This window comes from Pongo pygmaeus, chromosome 6, assembly GCF_028885625.2.
Source record: "Pongo pygmaeus isolate AG05252 chromosome 6, NHGRI_mPonPyg2-v2.0_pri, whole genome shotgun sequence".
Lineage (NCBI taxonomy): Eukaryota > Metazoa > Chordata > Mammalia > Primates > Hominidae > Pongo > Pongo pygmaeus.
In genome coordinates, this window is record NC_072379.2 from 101,478,337 (window position 1) to 101,502,865 (window position 24,529).

The window sequence follows — 24,529 nt, forward strand, 5'->3', positions numbered from 1 at the left end:
TTCCCCTAAAGCATTTCAGTATTCTTGCCTCTCTTACCCGAGTGACTCTACTATCATATTGTTCCCCTCATCTGCTTTTTCCATGGTCAAAACAGGTTTTCAAGAAAGATCTGATTTCCAGTGTGTGACAGATAAGGAACAAAGTGCAAATCCTCCCTAGAACATTTCCAGTCCACATGGGTACAAGCCCTTAAACCTCAAATGTACATCAGAATGACCTGTGGAATTTTTTTTTTTTTTGCAAGCAGATAAAGGCTTGTTTTACTTTAATGGCTGATCTATGTAATCACGGAGGCCAGTATGTACAGACAAAGGGGCAGCTTTTATTTCTTGGTCTCTTCCTCCTTGGACAAAGTCTTGATGATCTCCTCCTTCTTGGCCTGGAGGTGCTCTTCACAGCTCTTGTGTGCTTCCTTGGTCTTAGACCCGCGGGCCTCAGCCTGATCAGCCAGGAGCTTTTTGAGGGCTTTGTCTGCCTTCAGCTTGTGGATGTGTTCCATGAGAATCCACATGGAACACATTCCCCTTCACCTTCAGGTACAGGCTGTGATACATGTGGCGCTCAATCTTCTTAGATTCGTGGTATCTTCTGAGCAGCCAGTGCAGAATCCTCATTCTCCTCATCCACGTGACCTTCTCTGGCATTCGGGCATTGGCTGTACCCTTCCGCTTACCTATGCCCATATGCCTGCCCTTCCGGCAGGCCAAGGTGTTTTTCCGGCATCAAGCGGGGGAATGGACCATCACAGGCTTGTGGATGATCAGCCCTTCTTTGATCAGCTTCCGGATCTGCCGACGGGAGTTGGCATTGGTGATTTCATTGGTCTCATTGGGGTCTAACCAGATATTCTTCTTGCCACAGCAGAGGACACTAGAGGCAAGCCTCTTCTGAAGCCTGAGCATACTCATGGCTGCGGCCACAGCAGCGAAAGGAAAGAGCTCCCCTGTGGAGCTTTTTAAACTACACCCGAGGCTACTGAATCAAAATGTCAGGTGGGGCAGTTTCTCTAGATAACTTTTAAAAGTTCTGTGGGTGTTTCTGATATACAGGCAGGGTTGAGAACCACTGCTTTAAATCATTAGTCATTTGGCACAAAGTAAGACAGGCATTTAGGAAGGATCAAAGGGATTTTCTGGTATGCCAGAATTTATGCTAGCCTGGCAGCTGCCTACCGTAAAGCCAACTCTTACTTTCTGTTCAGCACTCCAAGTTAGAGAGGCAGCATCATCCTGAAACTGCTATACAGTGGGATGGGAAGACTAACTACATTGCTAGGTAGAAAGTTTAACAGGGGCCAGGCATGGTGACTCACGTCTGTAATCCCAGCATTTTGGGAGGCCGAGGCGGGTGGATCATTTGAGGTCAGGAGTTCGAGACCAGCCTGGCCAACATGGTGAAACCCCATCTCTACCAAAAATACAAAAATTAGCCGGGCATAGTGGCAAGTGGCTGTAATCCCAGCTACTTGGGAGGCTGAAGTGGGAGAATCACTTGAACCAGGGAGGCAGAGGTTGCAGTGAGCCAAGATCGTGCCACTGCACTGCAGCCTGGGTGACAGAAAAAAAGAAAGTTTGACAGGGCAAGTCTTGTACTCAATCCAACTGAGTCACAAATTTGACTCTGTGCCCCCAGGAAGCCAAGTCAAAAAAAGGAAATATAATCAGTAATGATTCACACTGTCAATAACACAAAGCAGCCTGTACACAATGAGTGCACAATATTTATGGAATGAATAAATGAAAAAACCAGAGCTTAAACTCCTAATCACTCTTCATTGGGATATAGTTAATTGTTTTTTAAAAGATCTCCTGCTAGGAGTCAAATAATAGAAGCAAAAGTGACCAGAAGACAGAGAGACAAAAGTCAACAGTGGAGATCCCCACCAACTCTGCTAACAAAAATTAAAACTGGCCAGGTACAGGGGCTCACACCTGTAATCCCAACATGTTGGGAGGCCAAGGCAGGCAGATCACTTGAGCCCAGGAGTTCAAGACCACCCTGGGCAACACAGTGAGACTCTGTCTCTACAAAAAAAAAAAAAAAAAACAAAAAAAAACACACACACACAAAAATTAGCCAGGTATGGTGGGCTGAGGTAGGAGGATTGCTTGAGCCCAGGAGGTCAAGGCTGTAGTGAGCTGTGATCATGCCACTGCACTCCAGCCTGGGTGACAGAGCAAGAGCTTGTCTAAGAATAAATAAATAAACATAAAATAAATAAATAAAAATGGAAAAGTCTTGGGGAATAATTGAGTAGTTAAATTCTATGTGGTAAAGTGGTAGCACAGTGGTAAAGATGAAAACATGCCTACCATAAAATCTAGTGTTCTTTAATCTGTCATGTGTTTAGAAAAAAAAAATCTTCTCTTCCTTTTCTTCTCAGTAACAGAACCCGTTTTACTTAGGGTAACTATGCACCAGCTAAATGATGACATTTCCCAGCCTTCTAGCTAGGGATGGCCAAGTTGGTGACACTTTGAACAATGTGATACGAGCCTTTTATGGTGCTTCCAGAAGTCTCCTTAAGGGAAAGAGAGGCATTATTCTCGATTTGTCCTGCATCTGGCTACCTGGAGCCATCTTGAGCCAGGAGGGTGCCACATCCAAGGAATGGCATCGAGAAGAGCCAGAAGGACTTCAGGGCCCACCATACCAAGGCTGAACTGTCCAACTTTGGACTTCTTTCATGTGTAGGAAAAACATATTTGAGCAATCTTTCAAATCACAGCAAATTAATCCTAACTGATACGATCACCATAACTGGGAGGTTCAGGTTTAGGGGAGCTATAAAAACACTAATGGTAACAAATGCCCAAAATACAGCTTTCCTAATCCATATGTGGGTGCCTTGATCAACACACTGCAGCCTTGAACTCGTGGCCTCAAGCAATCCTCCTGCCTTGACCTCCTAAAGTGCTGAGATTACAGACATGAGCCACGGCACCTGGTCCATTTATCATTTACTAAGCACTTACTATGAACCAGGCACTTTAGATAATTATTATCCTCATGCTATAGGTGATGTAAAAGAGGCTCACAGAGTTTAATAGCTTCCATAAAGCAATAAAGTTGGTAACAGTTGGATCTAGGGATGAAACCCAAGTTGACCAGATGCCAAAGCCCATGCTCTTTCCACTAATCATGTTGGATCTACAAGGAAAATTCAATAAATTTATCTTGAGTAGATACCTAGGTTCTAAAGTTAGTAGCATTTAGCAAACAGTTATGGTCTCACTGACAAGGCTCGCCTTTTGTTTTGTTTTGTTTTTTTGGCTTTCAACAAAATTTTCTTCCCTTTTTCAAAGTAAAAGGTATTTGGGAGATGCTCAATAAATACTAGTTCTCTTATAAATATAATTGCCCCTTTAATTTTACATGAAGGTTTCAAATGCTGTAACTTTTATTACTCAATTTTTCTAATTTACAGTTACACTGAAAAGAACCATCAACAAATAATTGGTTCTATATTTTAGTCACATAAACAAAACACACATGGTACCTTGAAGACATTTCCTTTGCTTTCAAAAGTTGTCTCAGTTTATCCAGCATAAAACCACCTAACATGTTATCTTTCAAGCTGGGGAGAATGGCTAGTCAAGTCCCATAAAGAGAAACTGTCAGGTAGCAGGATCAACGTATCTGGTTTGCCACAGGATTTCCCAGTGTTAACATTTAAAGTCCTGCATCTTAGGCCAGGCGTGGTGGCTCACACCTGTAATCCCAGCACTTTCAGAGGCTGAAGCAAGCAGATCATTTGAGGCCAGGAGTTCAAGACCAGCTTGGCCAACATGGCAAAACTCTCTCTCTACTAAAAATCCAAAAATTAGCCAGGCATGGTAGTGCACGCCTGTAGTCCCAGCTACTCAGGAGGCTGTGGCACAAGAACTGCTTGAACCTGAAGGTGGAGGTTGCAGTAGGCTGAGATTGCACCACTGCACACCAGCCTGGGCAACACAGCGAGACTCTGTCTCAAAAAAAAAAAAAAAAAATTCCTGCATCTTGGGAACTCCCTTGGTTCTGGGAAAACCTGGAGGGTTGATCATTCTATGCCTCAGGTGACCATATAAATGCATAGTCATATCTTCAACAAAATTTATAAATGTGTGCAGTTTAAACTAAATTGAAGATGAAGATTATAAAGTAAGATGTGAAGGTATTCGGGTGGCTAAGCAAAAGAAAAAAAATTATCATGCTATACATAATCAGGCTTAACTAAGACAATGTTGCTAAGAATACCAAAAAAGTTTATTAGATCAAATTCTTCATTCTGATGATATTCAATATGTGCACCAGTATTAGCATTCACCCAGCTAAAAAACAGGCTCCAAACAGCACATGTACATTTATATACAATGGGCATTTAGTCTACACATAAAAGTGAGACACTATATGAGGAAAGATTGAGAAAGAAAATCAACTTTCAGCCAAGAATTGTAAAGTATTTCATATCTGTGAAATGGTGGAAAAGCCTAATTTCGATGTTTCAATTTTGAGGTAATCATGACAGGCTAAACTCCTGTGACAGCAGAAATTAAAAATCTGCACATTAAAGAGACTGGACCAGGTGCATTCCCTCTAAGGTCCCTTCCAACTTGAACATTCCATGACAGAAGTCATCACTTGTGTGACCCTTTTACCTAATAGGTAAAGCAAGTCAGGCCAGAGAGTTACATGACATTCCAAGGATCTAGCTCTGGCTGATGATGGAGCCTGGACTATGTATCAGCCATGCTGTCACCCTAATTATGCTTAAAAACACTTGGAACCGAAGTGGCATACAATCAGCATAGGAAGATAAATGACACATTTTACTTTATGTGGGGTATTTTACTTAGTTTGGCTTCAAGTTTAAAAAAAAAAAAATGAATTTGAGTCCAGAAACTCTTTAAGCTTTCATTGGCTACTTTAACCACAAAATACCACAACGTTCTGGAAAACACACACACATGCACACACACACACATATATGTTCAGAATATATAGACAGCTTAGTTTAGAGAGCTTTTCTTTTTTTTTTTTTTTTTTGAATGCAAAGATAAAAATTTATTAGACAGAGGCAATGCAAATGAGGGCCTGCAGCTTAAGCTCCCCAACTCCACAGGGAACACCCTGGGCTGTGGGCACTGCTGCTCCTCAGGGACACTGGGCAGGGAATTCCTGCCATGACACCACACACTCTCAGGGGCCCGAGGGTCCTGTCTCACACAGACTCATCTGACATGCAACTCACCTCAGATCTAGCACAGGCATGGGTACATTTTAGGAGCACAGTAAACACTTGTTAAACATAGTGAAGACGACATTCTCATCATATGGTATATGAGGGCTCAAGTAGGAGACACACTTTTCAGAATTATTCCCCTCATCCTTCCAGAGTTTTAACACTTCATAAAGTTCACAGAAATTCTTATCACTTTGGAGTGGATATGAGGTAAGGCTTCATGTTAGATAAGAGAGGAAGCATTTAAACAATGATTGACATAAATTATTCTTATCACATCAACACTAAGATGTGCAGGAAACAGCCATGTAACAAAATATGGAGGACAAAGTGATGGAAATCCGTATTTACTGACATGGGAAGCGGTCCATGTTATTTTGCGAAGTGGGTGGGAGAGGTTATAAAACAGTATTTTTTGTAAAAATCTCATTTTTGTTTTAAAAAAAAGTCCCATTAAAAATATATGTGTTGATATATGTTTGTATGTATTTGTAAAAATGCCTGGGAAAGGGGAATGATAACAGTGATGTCTAAGTGGTGGGATAGGTGATTTTCACTTTTTTCTTTATACATTTTTATTTGGATTAAAAATTATTTACAAAAGCAATTTTCCTGCATTTTTAAAAGAACATTTATTGTTTTCATAATATGGAAAAAAGATGGGATTCCTAATCTGGAAAAAATATTATGTCATTCCCACTTTGGAAAAAAAATGAGAGAAGGCACAGAATAGAGGAGTAAAGTAGCCACAAATAAAATAACTGAACAAATTAAGTGAATAAATGCTGGAAGAGAGAAAATAAACATTTTTTCCCTTTAATCCTACTCTTTATTGTGAATCTGTGACCATAAACTCACATGTTACTCTTCTGGGGACTGGAAGAACCATTATGAGCTGGTGGGTCCTATGGGTCATCCAGGATGGGCCACCCAGAGTGGGGTCTGGAAGCCACTGATGGCCCACAAACTGCCACCTGTCCTCAATGAGATGAACAGAGGGCAAGTGCTTACAAACTTGCACAGCATCAAAATGTTGCTGGATGTCAGACCCTGCTGACATCCAAGTGCAGGATCATTTTTCTAGTAACGTCAGTGACAGACTGGCAAAAAATAATTTCACCACAGATAGTTTGAGAAGTTCAAAGCTAGAACACTATCCTCATTTTACAGCTGATAAGAATGAAGTCCAGAAAGGTAAACATCCATTCCAGATCACACGGTCGACCAACGGTCATGTCAGGAAAAAAGTACGGGGTTCTGTCCACCATACTACGCTTTTACTTCCTAAGAATTGGGTTTCTGTCCTATGGAACAAGGAGCAGTTACTTGTTACGTAGTTAAGGGTTCTTAAGACTATTGGCCGACTGTAAATTCAAGAGAAAACAAAATTAAAAACATTCCTTAGTGGCTTCAATTCCAAAGGACCCATAAACATGGCCTTAACTTTCTGTCCTCAGACCTCTGCCCACGTTTTTTTCTCTCCACCCCAAACTCCAAGTGTCCAATCATGCCCACTCCAAAACACAAGCCCCTCTGAGAACTGCCTCTGAGTACCTCCTTAGAGAGCTTTTCATGAGCTCTCTAAACAAACCGAAGGAACAAACACAGTAACTTGAACATCTTTGTAATTGAAGGACCTTCAAAATACAGAAAATAACAACTTTCAAAACTAATGACTGCTGTCATCCGGGTGTCCTATTAAGATATGACCAGTTTTAGCTGGGCGTGGTGGCACATGCCTGTAATCCCAACTACTCAGGAGGCTGAGGCATGAGAATCGCTTGAACACAGGAGGCAGAGGTTGCAGTCAGCCAAGATTGCCCCACCGCATGCCAGCTTGGGTGACAGAGCGAGACTCCGTCTCCAAAAAAAAAAAAGATGTGACCAGTTCAACAGTGCTAGTGACAATGAGAAAGCCTGGTGTTTCTCTATCCATTCTTGTAATTGAGAGAGATTACAAAATCACGCAGAAGCCTACAGGCATTCAGTGTTAAATCAATATATTACTGTCCCTTAATCTGGGAAGGTGCCCAAATTAGATAAACACAAGAGTCTGCACCTTCAAGGGGAAAAATGGATTGTTCCAGGTAGCAGGCACAAACTGAGTTGTTTTTCAATCAAGATTCTGAATTATGCTGATCCATCTATATGCCAGACCTGTGCCTCCAGAGCCAACAGCACTGGCCATTCACAACCTGTTACCCAAAGGCAGGGGTGCAATCTGTGAGTGTGTTGCTGACCAACGCTTGCTGATCCACACCCTTCCACTTTCGCTTCATTGGAACCCTGCTGTAACAAGAGTCTTCAGTGTATATATTCTGCTGAAGGCTGGGGCTGCTGAGCTAAGGGACCTTGGCCAAATCACCAGACTCTCCCAGGCTCTTGGCGTCCTATTTTCCTCATCTGTGGAACAAGGCTCATAGATTTATGTCTATAAAATCAAATTCTCTCTATATATATACATATATTTAAAATACTTGAAAGAGCTTTGTAAATAATAAAGTTATAATACATTATTTAACCAGCTGAGGTGGCAGAAGACTGTATCTCTAACATAAAACTGCCCCTGGGGATATATGAGTTCATATGTAATCTGTCTCCAAAGTGTGTTAGTAAAATACTAAAATACACAATAAATGGTTAATAAATTCAAAAGACAAATCAAGCAAAGCACTGTAAATTGTAGACAGAATTATTCAGTAGTATAGGCGTTAGAATGAAATATTACTTGAACCTTATGCTGGAAATCACATGGGTGATATTTTAATGCCAGTTTTATGCATGCCCTCACTGGCCTCCAGAATAAAAGTGCTCTTTAACGATTAATTATACATACAGTTCATTTCCCTAATAATACTTCAATGAAAACACTTTTTATGTGTATGCATTTCAACGTAAAAAGCCCAGATCAACAGTCCTCCAGCTATAGCTATATTCTTATTTACAAAGCGTAGAAAGCAATGGAAAAACTCACTATATCCACAGCTATCCATCACTACAAAGAAAAAGCAAAAACAACAAAATTAAAGGCAAATACTGCTTTTCCAAACACAGACTAAATGTTCATAAAAATCCCCTCAGTTTACCAAACTCACAAATACTCAAAGTAACGTAATACCCCTTTCGAACAAACACAAGGATGACTGTATCAACTAAAGTATAACCAAAACCCTGTGATGGAATGCTTATGCTAAAATGTTCTTCATATAGTTATAACTGGACTAATTTTAAAATTAGAATTGTGCAACATAGAATTTCTACAATATAATTTGGAATTCTGAGTGAAAATAAGGGTATGAGAAATATACTAAGTATTTTTATCTCTTGGAGACTTACCATAATTCTTGTAGCAGGAAAGCCTGCAGAATGTTAACAAAATAAAATCTCTGAAAATCCTGACTATATTTTCAGTTGACTTGAAACAAATTTAACCCCTCAATCTCTCTCTTAAATTATTATTTTAAATAAGTACTTTTACCCTAAATTTCTTCTTTAACAGACCCAGTATTTTCTTGCAACAAAAATCACACTATTGTGGGATATAGGTAATCTTTTCTTTTTAAAGATTACATAACTTCTTTCTAAACGATGTCCTTGTCTGCGGCTAATTCATAACCAATGTAACTGAAAATAGAAATGGAAATGTTAGAGATTTCCATTTTTTAACAAACATGGAAATTATTTCTCAGTCTGAAGAACTGCATCTCAGGAATGACTTCCTGGACAAATTAATCAGAATTATCAAGTAGCAAACATTTCATGCTAAGCCAAAGCCAACCAGGTGAGTCAGTCATATTATAACATGTATATATAACAACGTACAGTAAAGGCAAAGACAAGAACGGAATGACTTTTTAAAAGGCTGTTAAACTTTACTCACTCCCTTACTATTTTCCAGGTTTAACTGAGGTATAATGAATGCATGTGATCCCGGAACCCATGGAAGAGTATCTACATCAACTACCAGGACCATATCGAGTTCTAGCTTGAAACAAACAAACACAAAACAACAACAAAAACCTATCTGAATACGTGTTCTGAAAAGCCCACAATAATACCCAATTTATAAGAAGCAAACAACCACAGAACAGAAAACTCAAGAAAGCACAGCCTTCCACCACCCCTCCCCAGCTAGCCCCATTTTTTTTTTTTTTTTGCTCTTCATTTCCATTCCATAGTTAAATAAGTACACTTATTCCAAAATAAAAGGGGAGAAACCCGGAATGGATTTTTAGAGGATAAATACTATAGATGAAGCAACAGTAAGTTGCTCCGAGGAAGTTGTCGACCCATTCATTTACACGCAACCAAAAGAAGATAAACCCACATGTATTCCTATCAGTGAAGATGCAACCTGGTAATTTGCAGGCAAGACAGGATCTCAAACAGATCCCAGACAGCTACTCTCCCAAAGAGAAAAAAAATAATGCTGTGGCTCTTCACCCAGGCAGCTTCAGAGATGCAGGCTCCGCAACTCGCGAGGTGCGAAAATTCAAATGAAGCCCTGTCGCTCACAAGTGCGGCATCTCCGCGAAGAGGGAGGGCTCGGGGACCGGGAAACCCACTCTCAGCCCGCTGCACTTCGCCGAAGAATCCCAAACCACCCCAGGCTCGGCAGTGTGGATTGCTCCGCCCAGAGACGGTGGAGGAGCAGCAGAGACGCCACAGAGCACAGCAGGCGGGAGAAAACCTCCTCCCGCGAGGTCCCACAGAAACCACGGAGCTCCGGGCACTCGGGATCCCGGGCCGCGGGCTCGCGGCCAGAGGGGCGGGGTGCGAGCGCGGGGGCGCGGACTCACCTCGCGCTTGGGGTGGCCGGGAGCGCGCGCCGCCTCTGTTCCGCGGCTTCCGGCCATAGAGTCCCCGCGCAAAGCGCCGCCGCGTAGCGGGAGGGGCGTCCGCGGTAGGCGCCCGGGTTCTTCCGATTCCGAGCCCGCCGCGCCAGCTCCGCCGAGGACGCCAGCAGTTGCAGGCAGCGCTTCAGCGCTCGCCGCCTCGCCATCGTTGGGGCGAGTCGTCGCCGGGTCACTCCCTTATTATGACCTTCGAATCTGACAGCAGGGCCAGCGGCGGCCTCCTTCAGGCTGCCTCTCCAGCCGTTACCAAGATGGCCGCCCCTGTGGGCCGGGGCGCCGAAGCCATCTTGGTAAAGGAAGCGCCTGGGAGCAGGCAGCCTTCTCCCGGCCTGCCCCGGCCCGCCTCGCGACTCAAACACTGTGCGGGGACCCTCTTAAGATCAAATTGGTTCCCCCCGCTGTCCTAAGCCAGAGGCTTACTTTCAGATCGCATGAACACATTCCTGGACACCAGCCACAGTTGCTAAAACTAAATGGGATACTGCAGACCCATTGACGAACTCTCACAGCCAACTTCAATCACAGTCGAGAAGCATTTGAATACTTAACGGCCCAAGGCGCTAGGATCCTGGTGGCGAAGAAACTAAACTGTAATTTGAAATGTTGTACAGTAGGTATTGAATACTAATGGGAGCACGGCGTTGTTCACTGTGTGCTCATTTACTTTTAAAATGATATCACAGCCTCCTGGTACACACGGTTCTTATCTAAATTTGCATCTTTTTTAACGCTAGGATAACTACGAAAGAGCATACAATTGTGATTCTGAGTTTCTTACTGGATTTGCTTTTTAAACTGCTGGATGAAATTAGTTGTTTCAAGAAGTATAGTACAGGCAGATCTAAGTAAAATTCAACAATGGGTGCTTGGGCAAAAAGATTATAAAAGTCCTCCTGGGGTGTGCTGGGGTCAAAAAAAAAAAAAAAGCTGGTCTCTGGGGTTATCTTGGCAAAAAAGAAACCAGCGCCACACGTTCTAAATGCAGATAAGACTGGCAGAAAAATGCAAACCAAACTATTCTGCATTTTGAAAGTGAATGTGACTGTGTGACATTGCAAGAATGTAAAGAACTGTATGTCAAGTGTGGACTTTATCTCCTCAGGCTAGCTTAGAGTGGCTGCTGAACTTAAGGGTAATTAAGAGCTGCTGGCGCCTGGGTGGAACTGAAACTGCACAAGGTGAATAATACCTTTGTGCAACAGAAGAAAAAAAAAGTAACAGCATACATACAAACCCAAAGGGTAAGTTGAAGTTACTACTCAAAAGTTCTTCATAGTGTTCTTGAGTAAGCAACAGAGAAGTAATTCTGGCACTTTGGGAGGGCAAGGCAGGAGAATCCTTCGAGCCCAGGAGTTGGAGACCAACTTGGGCAACATAGCAAGACTTCATCTCTACAAATAATAATTTAAAAAAAAAAAAAGCCAGCCTTGATGGCCCACACTTGTGGTCCCAGCTACTCCAGAGGCTGAGGTAGGAGGATGGATTGAGCCTGGGAGATCAAGGCCGCAGTGAGCTGTGATCACGCCGCTACGCTCCAGCCTGGGCAACAGAGAAGACCCCATTTCCCAAAAAAAAAAAAAAAGGCTGGGCGTGGTGGCTCACGCCTGTAACCCCAGCACTTTGGGAGGCCAAGGCGGGAGGATCACCTGATGTCAGGAGTTCGAGACCAGGCTGGCAAACATGGTGAAACACTGTCTCAAGTAAAAATACAAAAACTAGGCATAGGGGAGCGCACCTGTAATCCCAGCTACTAGGGAGGCTGAGGCAGGAGAACCGCTTAAACCCCAGAGATGGAGGTTGCAGTGAGCAAAGATGGCACCACTGCACTCCAGCCTGGTGGACAGAGCAAGACGCTGTCTCAAAAAAAAAGATGCCCTTTGTTCCCCTCACTCCCGCTCTTTTTTGTTTTAAGTCCTTGTCCTTTATTGGGTAAGGGCTGAGGGAAGCAGACAGACCAGTTGGACATAGTAGGTGGGTGTGTGAGGTCAAAGTGCTACCTGAAAGCCAGCCAACCTACACTCCCCTGAGATGAATGCTAATGCCCTTCAAACTGTGGGCATTGGTTTCACACATGGCCTCTTCCAGGGATAAAAGAAGGGGTTCTTGTAAAGCCTCTTCTTTTTTCTTTTTTCTTGAGACAGAGTCTCGCTCTGTCACCCAGGCTGGAGTGCAGTGGCCAGATCTTAGCTCACTGTAATCTATGCCTCCCAGATTTTCCTGCCTCAGCCTCCTGAGTAGCTGGGACTACAGGTGCCCACCACCACGCCCGGCTAATTTTTGTCTTTTTAGTGGAGATGGGGTTTCACCATGTTGGCCAGGCTGGTCTCGAACTCCTGGCCTCAAGTGATTTGCCCGCCTGGGCCTCCCAAAGTGATAGGCGTGAGCCACCGCCACCTGGCAGCTTCCTGTTTTCTTACCTCTACCATGGAGACAAGTTCTGGTTTTCTTAGGACAACTAGCTCTGGTCATAAAGATCTCTGGAGTGATCAAGCATGGTGGAGTGGCAGAGTGAGTGTTCCAAAAGGATAAGTAGAACAGGAGTCTTGCCCAGGCCCTATTACACAACCTCAATACCTGTGAATGGCCTCCCCAGCCCAACCAGAAGTTGACAAAGAGGCATGTACCTGGCGAAAAGATACATGTATTTAGAATTAGCCAGCTGGACTCAGTTTAGATGATCCCAATTTTGTTGGCAATATCCCAGTTTTGTTGGGTCAGCAACAAAGTTGATCCCAATTTTGTTGGCAATATCCAAAGCATTGTAATCAGGAGCCAGTGGAGCTTATGCCTTCTTCCTCCATCAGGCCTAATCAGGGCATTGACTTTGGCCACATCAGTGTCATAGAGCTTCTTCACAGCCTGTTTGATCTGGTGCTTGATGGCCTTAACATCCACAATGAACACAAGTGTGTTGTTGTCTTCTATCTTCTTCATGGCGGACTCAGTGGTCAGAGGAAACTTGGTGATAGCATAGTGGTCAAGCTTGTTTCTCCTGGGGACGCTCTTCTTAAGGGAGGAGACCACCCCTCATATTGTCTTATGCCCAATTTCTGCCTCCAAAGAAAGAAAAAGTAAAAGCTAAAAGGTAGAAATGAAATCCACAAGCGGACAGCCCGGCACCACACCCTGGGCCTGGTAGTTAAAGATCGACCGCTGACCTAATTGGTTATGTTATCTATAGATTACAGACATTGTATAGAAAAGCACTGTGAAAATCCCTATCCTGTTTTGTTCTGATCTCATTACCGGTGAATGCAGCCCCGAGTCACGTACCCCCTGCTTGCTCAATCGATCATGACCCTCTCACGTGCACCCCCTTAGAGTTGTGAGCCCTTAAAAGGGGACAGGAATTGCTCACTCGGGGAGCTCAGCTCTTGAGACAGGAGTCTTGCCAATGCCCCCGGCCAAATAAACCCCTTCTTTAACTTGGTGTCTGAGGAGTTGTGTCTGCGGTTCGTCCTGCTACATTTCTTGGTTCCCTGACTGGGAAGCAAGGTGATTGGCAGATGGTCGAGGCAGCTCCTTAGGCAGCATAAGCCTGTCCTGTGGAACATCCCTGCAGGGGACTCCGACCGGCCCAAGCAACACGGATCCTGAGAGTGCTCCCGGGTAGGCATTTGCCCCGGTAGGATGCCTTGCCAGAGCAGTGTGTGGCACGCCCCTGTGGAGGATCAACGCAGTGGCTGAACACCGGGAAGGAATGGGCACTTGGAGTCTGGACATCTAAAACTTGGTAAGACTAGTCTTTGAAACTTGCCCATTCCGTTAGAGTGGAAGCGTGGCCTGATCACCCATGGCGTGTCTTTATCGGCACTTTGGTTTTGGTTTTGGTTTTGGTTTTGACTTGGTTTGAATTGCTTGACAGGAGTGGTCTTGGGAACTTGTCCACTCTGTTTGAGTGGAAGCGTAGCCTGGTCACCCACGGCGTGCCTTTATCAGCACTTTGGTTTTGGTTTTGGTTTTTGACTTGGTTTGAATTGCTTGATAGGACCGGTCTTAGGAACTTGCCCACTCCCTTTGAGTGGAAGTGTGGCCTGATCACCCACGGCATGCCTTTATTGGCACTTTGGTTTTGGTTTTGACTTGGTTTGAATAGCTTGACAGGATTGGTCTTGGGAACTTGCCTATTCCATTTGAGTGGACACGTCACCTGATCACCCATGGTGTGCCTGTACCCACACTTTGGTTTTTCTTTTTGACTTGACTTGGATTGCTGGATACTTTGGTTTTGGTTTTGACCTGGCTTGGATTTCTGGATACTCTGATTTTGGTTTTGATTTTGGTTTGGTGCAAACTGCAAAAGTGTGTGTGTGTGTGCCCTTTTTACCTGTTCTTTGTTTTCTGGTGTGCATGTGGTGTGTGTGGTGTTTTGTCTCCAAGAAGCATAGGTCAGGCACAAATAAGCCCACCCTACTAGGAACTATGTTGAAAATTTTCAAAAAAAATTTAAAGGAGACTATGGAGTACTATGACACTAGGAAAACTTAAAACTTTGTGTAAGATAGGCTGGCCAGCATTAGAGGTAGGCTGGCCATTAGAAGGAAGCCTGGACAAGTCCCTTGTTTCAAAGGTATGGCACAAGGTAACCTGTAAGCCAGGGAACCCAGACCAGTTTCCATACATAGATACTTGGTTACAGCTTGTTTTAGACCCCCCACCCCCAACACACAGTGGTTGAGAGAACAGCAGCATAAGGGGCTGGCAGAGGCAGGGAAAGAACAGCAGAGAGAGAGAAAGGAAACAGACAGAGAGGAAAAGAGACAAAGGGAGAGAGGAAGAGACAGACAAAGAGGGAGTTAAGGAGAGAGAGAAAGAGAGAGGCAGAGAGAGAAGAGACAGAGGCAAAAGGAAAAGTCAGAGAGATACACAAGTAGTTAAGAAAAAAAAAGTGTACCCTATTCCTTTAAAAGCCAAGGTAAATTTAAAACCTATAATTAATAATTGAAGGTATTCTCTGTAACTCTATAACACTCCAATACCACTTTGTTGTCAGTGTAAACAAGGGCGTATCCCAAAAGCACTGAGGCCATCCTATCAAAAATCCTTGACCCAGTAACCCGTGGATGGCCCAAATGCATTCAATCTGTAGCGGCAACTGCTTTGCTAACAAACAAACAAAAAAGGTAAAAATAATAATAATAATAACTTTCAGGGGAAATCTCATTGTGATCGCACCTCACCAGTTCAGAAGTATCCTAAAGAAAAAAAAAGGAAAAAAAGGGGGGGGCGGAATTTATATAAAAAAAGTATTATGTGGTAAATTCTTGTCCTGAAATAAATTAACTGGTTGTTTAAAGAAATAAATACCTGTAATAAGTCAGAAAGTTGAGGCATGTCGAAGAATTATCTGCGAAAGTCATGAAAAAGAAAAATGTTATAAAAAAGAATTTATGCAAAAAATGTTGTATAATTTAAAAGTAACTAGGCCTCCTGAATGTAAAACTATTGAAAAAAAAAAAAAAGAAAACAGTTTATGTGCAAGATCTATAAGAAAAGTAAAATGTACCTTTGGTAAAAGGATTATAAGGAGGCCTAAGAATGTACATTTTTACCTGCATTAAAAAGTTTTAAAAAATTATTGTTTTGAAGGTTTAAGCAAGTTTTAAAATGTTAATTGTAAAGAAAATGATGTGTGTAAACATATTAGCTAAAGTTAAAGAAGTATCATCCAGTTTTTCTGTGAACTGGACATTAAATTAAAAGCATAACAGGTTTTTCTTAAAGCACCAACCTGCTCTTTAGCAAAAATTACAGAAGGTTAAAGAGTCTATAAAATCTTACCTTGTAGTCAAACATTAAAAATTAAATAAATATGTCTACAAGGTTTTATTAAAATTAGGTTTAACATTAATAACACACTAATATAAAGATAAAATTTAGCTTATCTGGTATAAAAATCATATGAGCAGCATTGTTAAATGTAAAATGGTATTTGGCTTTCTTTGGTTTAAAAACTAATAAAAATAGGTGCTAAAGGAAATTTCTCAGTAAAAAGGCACTAAGGACTATAAAGTCCACTGCCAAGGGCCCCATATTTAAAGCAAAAGGTCAATTTCTTAAAAATTATATACTTGGTTTATCTTCCACTTTCCTTTCTCACAAAAAAGAAAAACTAAAAGTCTTTTAGCACATGTACCACCCCTAGAATTTCTGGTAAACTAGCACCAGCTTGAAGATCACATTATCATCAAAGAGTGGAAAGAAGAAAAACTGGAGCCAGCCTAGGAAGGACCCTACCTTGTGCTGCTAACCACTAAGACTGCTGTTCGTACAGCAAAAAAAAAAAAAAAAAAAGGATGGACTCATCACACCTGAGTCAAGAAAGCACCACCCCCTCCAGAGTCCTAGGCCATAGTCCCAGGGGAAAATCCTACCAAACTAAAGCTAAGAAAAATTTAACTCTTTTCATCTATCTATTACCCTTTCTTCTTTCCTCATTCTATTGCTGACCATCTAGTTATTAACATAACCAAGTTGATTTCACCTCAAACTATTGCATTTAATGCTTGCCTTGGGAACTGGTCTTGGGAACTTGTCCACTCTGAGTGGAAGCTTAGCCTGATCACCCATGGCATGCCTTTATCGGCACTTTGGTTTTGGTTTTGGTTTTTGACTTTGTTTGAATTGGTTGACAGGACTGGTCTTAGGAACTTGCCCACTCCATTTGAGTGGAACTGTGGCCTGATCACCCACGGCATGCGTTTATCGGCACTTTGGTTTTGGTTTTGACTTGGTTTGAATAGCTTGACAGGATTGGTCTTGGGAACTTGCCTACTCCATTTGAGTGGAAGCGTGGCCTGTGAGGACTTGCCAAGTCAAAGACAGCTTTCTACTTCAGAAAAGCACTTCTGTCCCTCCTGACTCTCCTCAGGCTGGGCATTAGTAAACTAGGACCATTTAATCCGGGGAGATATAGATAAAGACCCCAGTGCCAACAAGGAGTCTTGCCCCCCGATGTAGAGCTTTCATGCCATAGTTGGTCCAACGTTCTGTGGACCACTAAAGAGCAAGAATGGACTGCCTCAACCGGTTTTGTAATTTCCTAAAACCATACATTTATTTTACTAGAGGATGATAGAAGTTAAAGACTTAAAACAAACTTTAGCAATTAAGACAGGGTACCAAGATGCAAATGCCTGGTTAAAATGGATCAAATATTCCATCTGCACGTTAAACAAAAGCAATTGTTATGCTTGTGCACATGGCAGGGCCAGAGGCCCAAATTGTCCCCTTTCCACTAAGGTGGTCCTCCAGTCGGCCAGGTGTGGGCTGCATGGTAGCTGTTTTCCAGGATTCTACAGCCTGGAGTAATAAGTTGTGCCAAGCTCTCTCTGCTATATCCCAAAGTCCAGTGCCCTGTGGGTCAGCCCCCGAGGGCCATCCAGCCTCCGTCTCCCAACACTAAGTTCACTTCGTGTCTCTCATGACAGGGAGGAAACTTAGCATTCCTTGGAGACCTGAAAGGATGCGGTGAGCTTAAGAATTTTCAAGAGCTTATCAATCAGTCAGCCCTTGTTCATCCCCGAGTGGATGTGTGGTGGTACTGTGGTGGACCTTTACTGGGCACTCTGCCGAATAACTGGAGTGGCAGTTGTACTTTAGTCCAATTGGCTATCCCTTTCACCCTGGCATTTCATCAACCAGAAGGAAAAAAAATAAGACATCATAAAGTGAGAGAAGCCCCTTTTGGGTCTTTCGACTCTCATGTCTATTTAGACGCAATTGGAGTCCCATGAGAAATACGAGATCAATTTAAAGCTTGAAATCAAATAGCTGCAGGATTTGAGTCAATATTTTGGTAGGTGACAGTTAATAAAAATGTAGATTAGATAAACTACATCTATTACAGCCAACAGCAACGAGCTTTTCATGAGTTAAAAGAAAAACTCATGTCGGCCCCAGCCCTGGGGCGACCTGACCTGACAAAACTCTTTACACTCTATGTGTCAAAAAGAGAAGAAATGGCAGTTGGAGTTTTAACCCAGACTGTAGGGCCCTGGCCAAGGCCAGTGGCCCATCTCTCAAAACAACTAGACAAGGTTTCCAAAGACTGGCCCCCAGGTCTAAGGACCCTAGCAGCAATGGCCCTGTTAGCACAAGAAGCAGATACACTAACCCTTAAGCAAAACCTGAATATAAAGGCCCCCCCATGCTGTGGTAACTTTAATGACTACCAAAGGACATCATTAGTTAACAAATGCTAGATTAACCAAGTACCAAAGCTTGCTATATGAAAATCCCCACATAACCATTGAGGTTTGCAACACCCTAAACCCCACCACCTTGCTCCCAGTATCAGAGAGCCCAGTTGAACATAAATGTGTAGAGGTGTTGGACTTAGTTTATTCTAGTGGGCCCAACCTCCGAGACCATCCTTAAACATCAGTAGACTGTGAGAGGTACATGGACGGGAGCAGCTTCGCCAACCCCTGCAAAGTGACTCTGAAGAAGACGACAAGCCCTGCTGCAGTCACACCCGCAAGCTGACTAGTCCACGCACGGCCGAAGCATGAGAAAACTCATTGCGATACTTATTTTCCTTAAAATTTGGACTTTTACAGTAAGGACTTCAACTGACTTTCCTCAGACTGAGGGCTGTTCCCAGTGTACACATCAAGTCACTTAGGTAGGACAAAAGGTTGCTACAGTCCTATTATTTTATGATTTTTATAAGTGTACTGGAACTCTAAAAAGAACTTGTTTGTATAATGTTATTCTATACAAGGTGTGTAGCCCAGGAAATGACCAACCTGATGTGTGTTATGACCCATCTGAGCCTCCTATGACCACAGTTTTTAAAATAAGATTAAGGACTGAGGACTGGTGGAGGCTCATAAACGATATGAGAAAAGTGTTAGCCAAAACAGAAGAAAAAGGGGTGCTCAAACAAGTCACCTTGAAATTTGATGCCTGTGCTGTCATTAATAGTAATAAGTTAAGAATAAGATGTGGTTCTGTTAATTAGAAAAGAGGCTATATGGCAGAAAATAAGTACATCTGTCATAAATAAGGACTGTGTAGAAATAAATGTAAATACTGGTCTTGTGTCATTTAGGCCACTTGGATAAAAAAAAAAATGAAAAGGATCCAGTCCACCTTCAGAAAGGAAAAAATGGCCCTTCCTGTGCTAAGGGATAATGTAACCCCTTAGAGCTAGTAATAACCAATCCCCTTGATCCTCGCTGGAAAAAAAAGGAGCACGTGACCTTAGGAATTGACGGGGCCGGACTGGATCCTCGAGTAAATATCTTGGTTTGAGAAGTTTACGAACGCTCTCCTGAGCCAGTGTTTCAAACTTTCTGTGATGAACTAAATGCCAGTACCAGAAATTCCAAGAAAAACAAGAAATTTGTTTTTGCAATTAGCCGAGCATGTAGCCCAGTCTCTCAATGTCACTTCATGTTATGTATGTGGAGGAACTGTAATAGGCGATCAATGGCCATAGGAAGGCCGAGAATTAGTACCTACAGACCCAGTTCCTGATGAATTCCTGGCTCAAAAGAATCACCCTGATAATTTCTAGGTCCTAAAAGCCTTGATTATTGGACAATATTGCATAGCTAGAGAAGGAAAAGAATTCACTCACCCCGTAGGATGACAGTTGTCTGAGACAGAAACTGTGTAATGGTATCACAAAAATAGTCACTTGGTGGAGTTCAAATCACACAGTGAGAAATCCATTTAGTAAATTCCCAAAGTTGCAGACCATGTGGACCCACCTGGAGTCCCACTGGGACTGGATAGCCCCCACTGGATTATACTGCATATGTATGCATAGAGCTTCTGCCAAATTACCTAACCAGTAGGCAGGTAGTTGTATTATTGGCACTATTAAACCATCTTTCTTCTTACTGCCCATAAAAACAGGTGAACTTCTAGGCTTCCCTGTCTATGCTTCCCATGAAAAGAGAAGCATAGCTATAGGAAATTGAAAAAATGATAAGTAACCCCCTGAGAGAATCATACAATGTTAGAGGCCTGCTACTTAGGCACCAGATGGCTCGTGAGGATACCGGACTCCCATTTACATGATCAACCGAATCATACGGTTACAAGCTGTCTTAAAAATAATAACTAATAAAACCGGCAGAGCCTTGACTATTCTGGCCCAGCAAGAAACTCAGATGAGAAATGCTATCTATCAAAATAGATTAGCTCTCGACTACTTGCTAGCAGCTGAAGGAGAGGTCTGTAGGAAATTTAACCTTACTAATTGCTGCCTACACATAGATAATCAAGGGCAAGTAGTTAAAGACATAGTTAGAGATGTGACAAAACTGGCACATGTGCCCATGCAAGTGTGGCATGGATTTGATACCGGGGCCGTGTTTAGAAAATAGTTCCCAGCTCTAGGAGGATTAAAACTCTTATAATAAGAGTTATAATAGTAATAGCAACCTGCTTACTGCTCCCTTGTTTGCTACCTGTACTTCTTCAAATGATAGAAAGCTTCATTGCTACCTTAGTTCACCAAAATGCTTCAGCACAAATGTACTATATGAATCATTATCTATCTGTCTTGCAAGAAGACACAGATAGTAAAAATGAAAGTGAGAACTCCCACTATTATGTGAGAGTCTCAAAGAGGGGGAATAAGGGAGGAGACCACCCCTCATATTGTCTTATGCCCAATTTCTGCCTCCAAAGAAAGAAAAAGTAAAAACTACAAGGCAGAAATGAGATCCACAAGCAGACAGCCAGGCACCACACCCTGGGCCTGGTAGTTAAAGATCGACCCCTGACCTAATTGGTTATGTTATCTATAGATTACAGACATTGTATAGAAAAGCACTGTGAAAATCCCTATCCTATTTTCTTCCTATCTAATTACCAGTGCATGCAGCCCCCAGTCACGTACCCCCTGCTTGATCAATCGATCACGACCCTCTCATGTGTGCCCCCTTAGAGTTGTGAGCCCTTAAAAGGGACAGGAATTGCTCACTCAGGGAGCTCAGCTCTTGAGACAGGAGTCTTGCCGATGCCCCTGGCCGAATAAACCCCTTCCTTCTTTAACTCGGTGTCTGAGGAGTTTTGTCTGTGGCTCGTCCTGCTACATTCTGAGGATATTTGGGCTGTCTCCAGAGTTGCAGTGTCTTGGGCTGTGGGAAGGTGGTGACATACAGATCTTCTTTTTGTGCCTGTGGACACCTTTCAACACTGCCTTCTTGGCCTTCAAACCCTTTGCTTTGGCTTCGGCTTTAGGAGGGGCAGGAGCTTCCTTCTTATCTTTTTGTGCCATCTTGTGGAAAGGGCACTCCCATTCTTTATTGTGAAAAAAATCTAAATATACAGGTAATAGATATGCCTTTTTGTAATACTGTTTGAGTAAGTTGCAGACATCAAAATGCTTCGCCCCTAAATAATTCAGCCTGTCTCTCCTAAGACTGAGGACACTTGCTTCATAACCACAGTATCATTCAACCTAAGAAAACATCAATTCCCCAATATCACTTAATAATCAATCTGTTTTCAAGTTTCCATGATGTACAATCAAGGAATGTCTTTAACAGCTGTTTTTTTCTGAGCTAGGATACTACCTACGCTAGTGTGTTGCACTTATGTATTATATTTAAATAAGTAATCTAAAGTATTCACTCACTATTTTCTATACATATCGTGTTATGTTTAAATAAGAAGCAATCTAAAGTATTCACTCACTATTTTCTATACATATCATACAGACATTATAAAGAGACAGATGTTCACAGGATGTTTTTCACTGAGAACAGGTGCTTTAGAAAAGCGTATCTCTGTGTACACCAGAAAAGTCCAGGAAGAATGTCTTTTAACACAACGCTGACAGTATAATTGAAGCTGTACTAATTAAACAGTAACGTTTATACTTTCTTAACTCCTGGAATACTACATCAACTTTATGGATTATGTGGGAATCTCAGCTCAACACGACTTCTAAAGTGTAATTGGCTGGCTTTTTTCTAGACAATGGAAAGAAGCTGTTTAGTATAATAATTTATATCACTCCAGACAGAACCTCTAGCTTGCCTTGCTTCACCTTACAAAAAAAATGAACATTGCACCCTAAGCATTTTACTCATGGTTTAATTTTAGATACTGGCCTGCTGCACTGGGCTTTATTTGTCCTTCCCTTTTATGCCACCCCTAGGAAGTCAGACATTCAGAAAATAATAACTATTTGTCTTCTAAGTTGTTACTTAATTTTTAAATAAGAAGCAATTTAAAATATTCACTTGCTATTTTTTGTACCTATCATTGACCTTCTTCCTTACCTGTGTTGTTCATTAATTCTGTCAAGAAGGACAGATATACACAATTCCCTAAAAGTGACCAGTGGCCAATGTAACTTTTTTCTTGGAGAGTAGTACTGTATTAAATAGGATTATTTTAACATTTAATAAAGTATTAGGTGGTACTTAAATTTTAGCATTGTTTTAAGGTAAGTTCTGTAATCAGCACTGTTTTTTTTTCTCCTAGCTCTAGTTTTAGAAGCACAGAGGACTAGAGGACTCATTTCTAGAGGATTTTTAATTTAGTCTATATTTATAGTGGCACCTGTAGAATTCAGTTGTGAAAATAAGTAATTTGAAATCTAAGTTGTTGGAACTCCAAATTATTTTGAGCCTTAAAAGAATGTGATTATGGGGCCTGAAAAGCAGCTATATCCTAGACAGCTGTAACTAGGCAGCTGTAAACTTTGTTTCTCTAATTATAGACCTTCTTCCTTACCTGTATTGTTTTGTAAAATGTTGTAAATGACTGAAGAGTGTCAGGGAAAACCTCTTCCCTCTCCATTGTTGATCTTCATTATAGATTAGCCTCCCTCTTACCTTTCCCACACGAAGACTTAATGGCTATTTCATTTTCTTAAGATGAAATGTTAAATACACTCTTTTAAGTTGGAAACAAAATGAACATCCTCTATAAAGAAAAGAAAACAAGCTGTATGGAAAAGAAATCAAATGAATTAATGTGTTGTAATTCCCAAACCAGCTTTGTATAGAAACTGTAATCCTGTTAAATTTCTTTGTCTTCTTCCTATAAAAGCAATAACTTAATTTTAACTTCAGAGCACTGACCCCATTTCTCTGGAGTCGGTGTGTCCTGGAATGGCTATTACCAGCTTTTCGCTTGAATAAACTCTTTAGAACGCGATTCTGACCCTTTTCATTATTTCAGGTTGACACAGCTAAAGACTGCATTCACTCCCAGTCAAATTAAAGATTGTCCTCCTGATCATTAAGAATCTATAGATAACTCCAAATAGCAGTAGATCTTGGGCAGCTAAATTCTTTTTTTTTTTTTTTTTTTTTTTTTTTTGAGATGGAGTCTCGCTGTCACCCAGGCTGGAGTGCAGTGGTGCGATCTTGGCTGACTGCAACCTCCACCTCCCTGGTTCAAGCAGTTCCCCTGCCTCAGCTCCCAAGTAGCTGGGATTACAGGCGCATGCCACCAAGCCCGGCTAATTTTTTTTTTTTTTTTTTTTGTATTTTTAGTACAGATGGGGTTTCACCATGTTAGCCAGGCTGTTCTTGAACTCCTGACATCGTGATCCACCCGCCTGGGCCTCCCAAAGTGCTGGGATTACAGGCGTGAGCCACCACGCCCAGCCTGCCATGTGTTTTCATAGTTTTAAGTTTGCCATCAGTTGTCTTGTTCTGTGAGCTAAGAATGGCCTTTATAGTTTTAAATGATTGGGGGAAAAAAGAAAAAGAAAAATAATATATCGTGACAACTGAAAATTACTTAAAATCCCAGTTTTGTTGGCCCACAACCACACCCATTCATTTACATATTGATGGCTTTTGCACTACAACAGCAGAGCTGAGTAGTTGCAACAGAGACTTATGACCCATACTACCTAAAATATTTACTATCTAACCCTTTACAGAAAAAGTTTATTGACCCCTGTGTAAAGCCACTTTTTCCCCCAACCTCTTAGTATCTGGCAGGGCAGAAAAAGAAAAGATAAAGTACAGAGTCAAGGACTCAGGACAAGATTGTATTATCAGTGATTTTAGTGTTCTCCCTGAAGGAAAGGGATATTTAAGAAAAAGTTTTCCAAACTTTCTCTTCTTCTTATAAAGCAGAGCTAATAGGTAAGAAAACTCTTTTCTTCATTAATTTATTTTTACTTGACAAATAATAATTGGGAACTATATATTTTTGGGGCACAATGTGAGGTTTTGCTCTATCTATACATTGTAGAATGATTCAAAAGCTAATTAACTTACCCATCACCTCACCAACTTTTTTTTTTTTTTTTTGTGGTAGGACATTAAAAACCTATTCTTTTAGCAATTTTGAAAAATATAATACATTCAGGCTGGGCATGATGGCTCATGCCTGTAATCCCAGCACTTTGGGAGGCCAAGGCAGGCAGATCACTTGAGGTCAGGAGCTTGAGACCAGCCTGACCAACATGGAGAAACCCCGTCTCTACTAAAAATGCAAAAATTAGCCAGGCGTGATGGC

At 41.9% G+C, this 24,529-nt stretch overlaps 1 protein-coding gene and 1 pseudogene across 7 annotated transcripts in view; both read right to left on the reverse strand.

Annotated features, from left to right (window-relative positions):
• The window catches only part of NAPEPLD (N-acyl phosphatidylethanolamine phospholipase D), an 83,728-nt gene extending 60,526 nt beyond the window's left edge, over positions 1 to 23,202 (reverse strand). For 4 of the 7 annotated variants that reach the window (XR_008503633.2, XR_008503632.2, XM_054494962.2 and 1 more), the window contains exon 1: positions 10,022 to 23,202. Coding sequence is in view for 2 of the 7 variants with exons in the window: in XM_054494962.2 (XP_054350937.1) it covers positions 10,022 to 10,224 (203 nt within the window). In the remaining 5 variants the exon portion in view is untranslated. Of the gene's footprint in view, positions 1 to 9,549; positions 9,995 to 10,021 lie in introns of those variants that run through there. The other 3 variants (XM_054494963.2, XM_054494965.2, XM_054494966.2) reach the window with 2 other exon arrangements.
• On the reverse strand, positions 309 to 958 carry LOC129040440 (large ribosomal subunit protein eL19-like; annotated as a pseudogene).
• Positions 23,203 to 24,529: the final 1,327 nt, after the last annotated feature.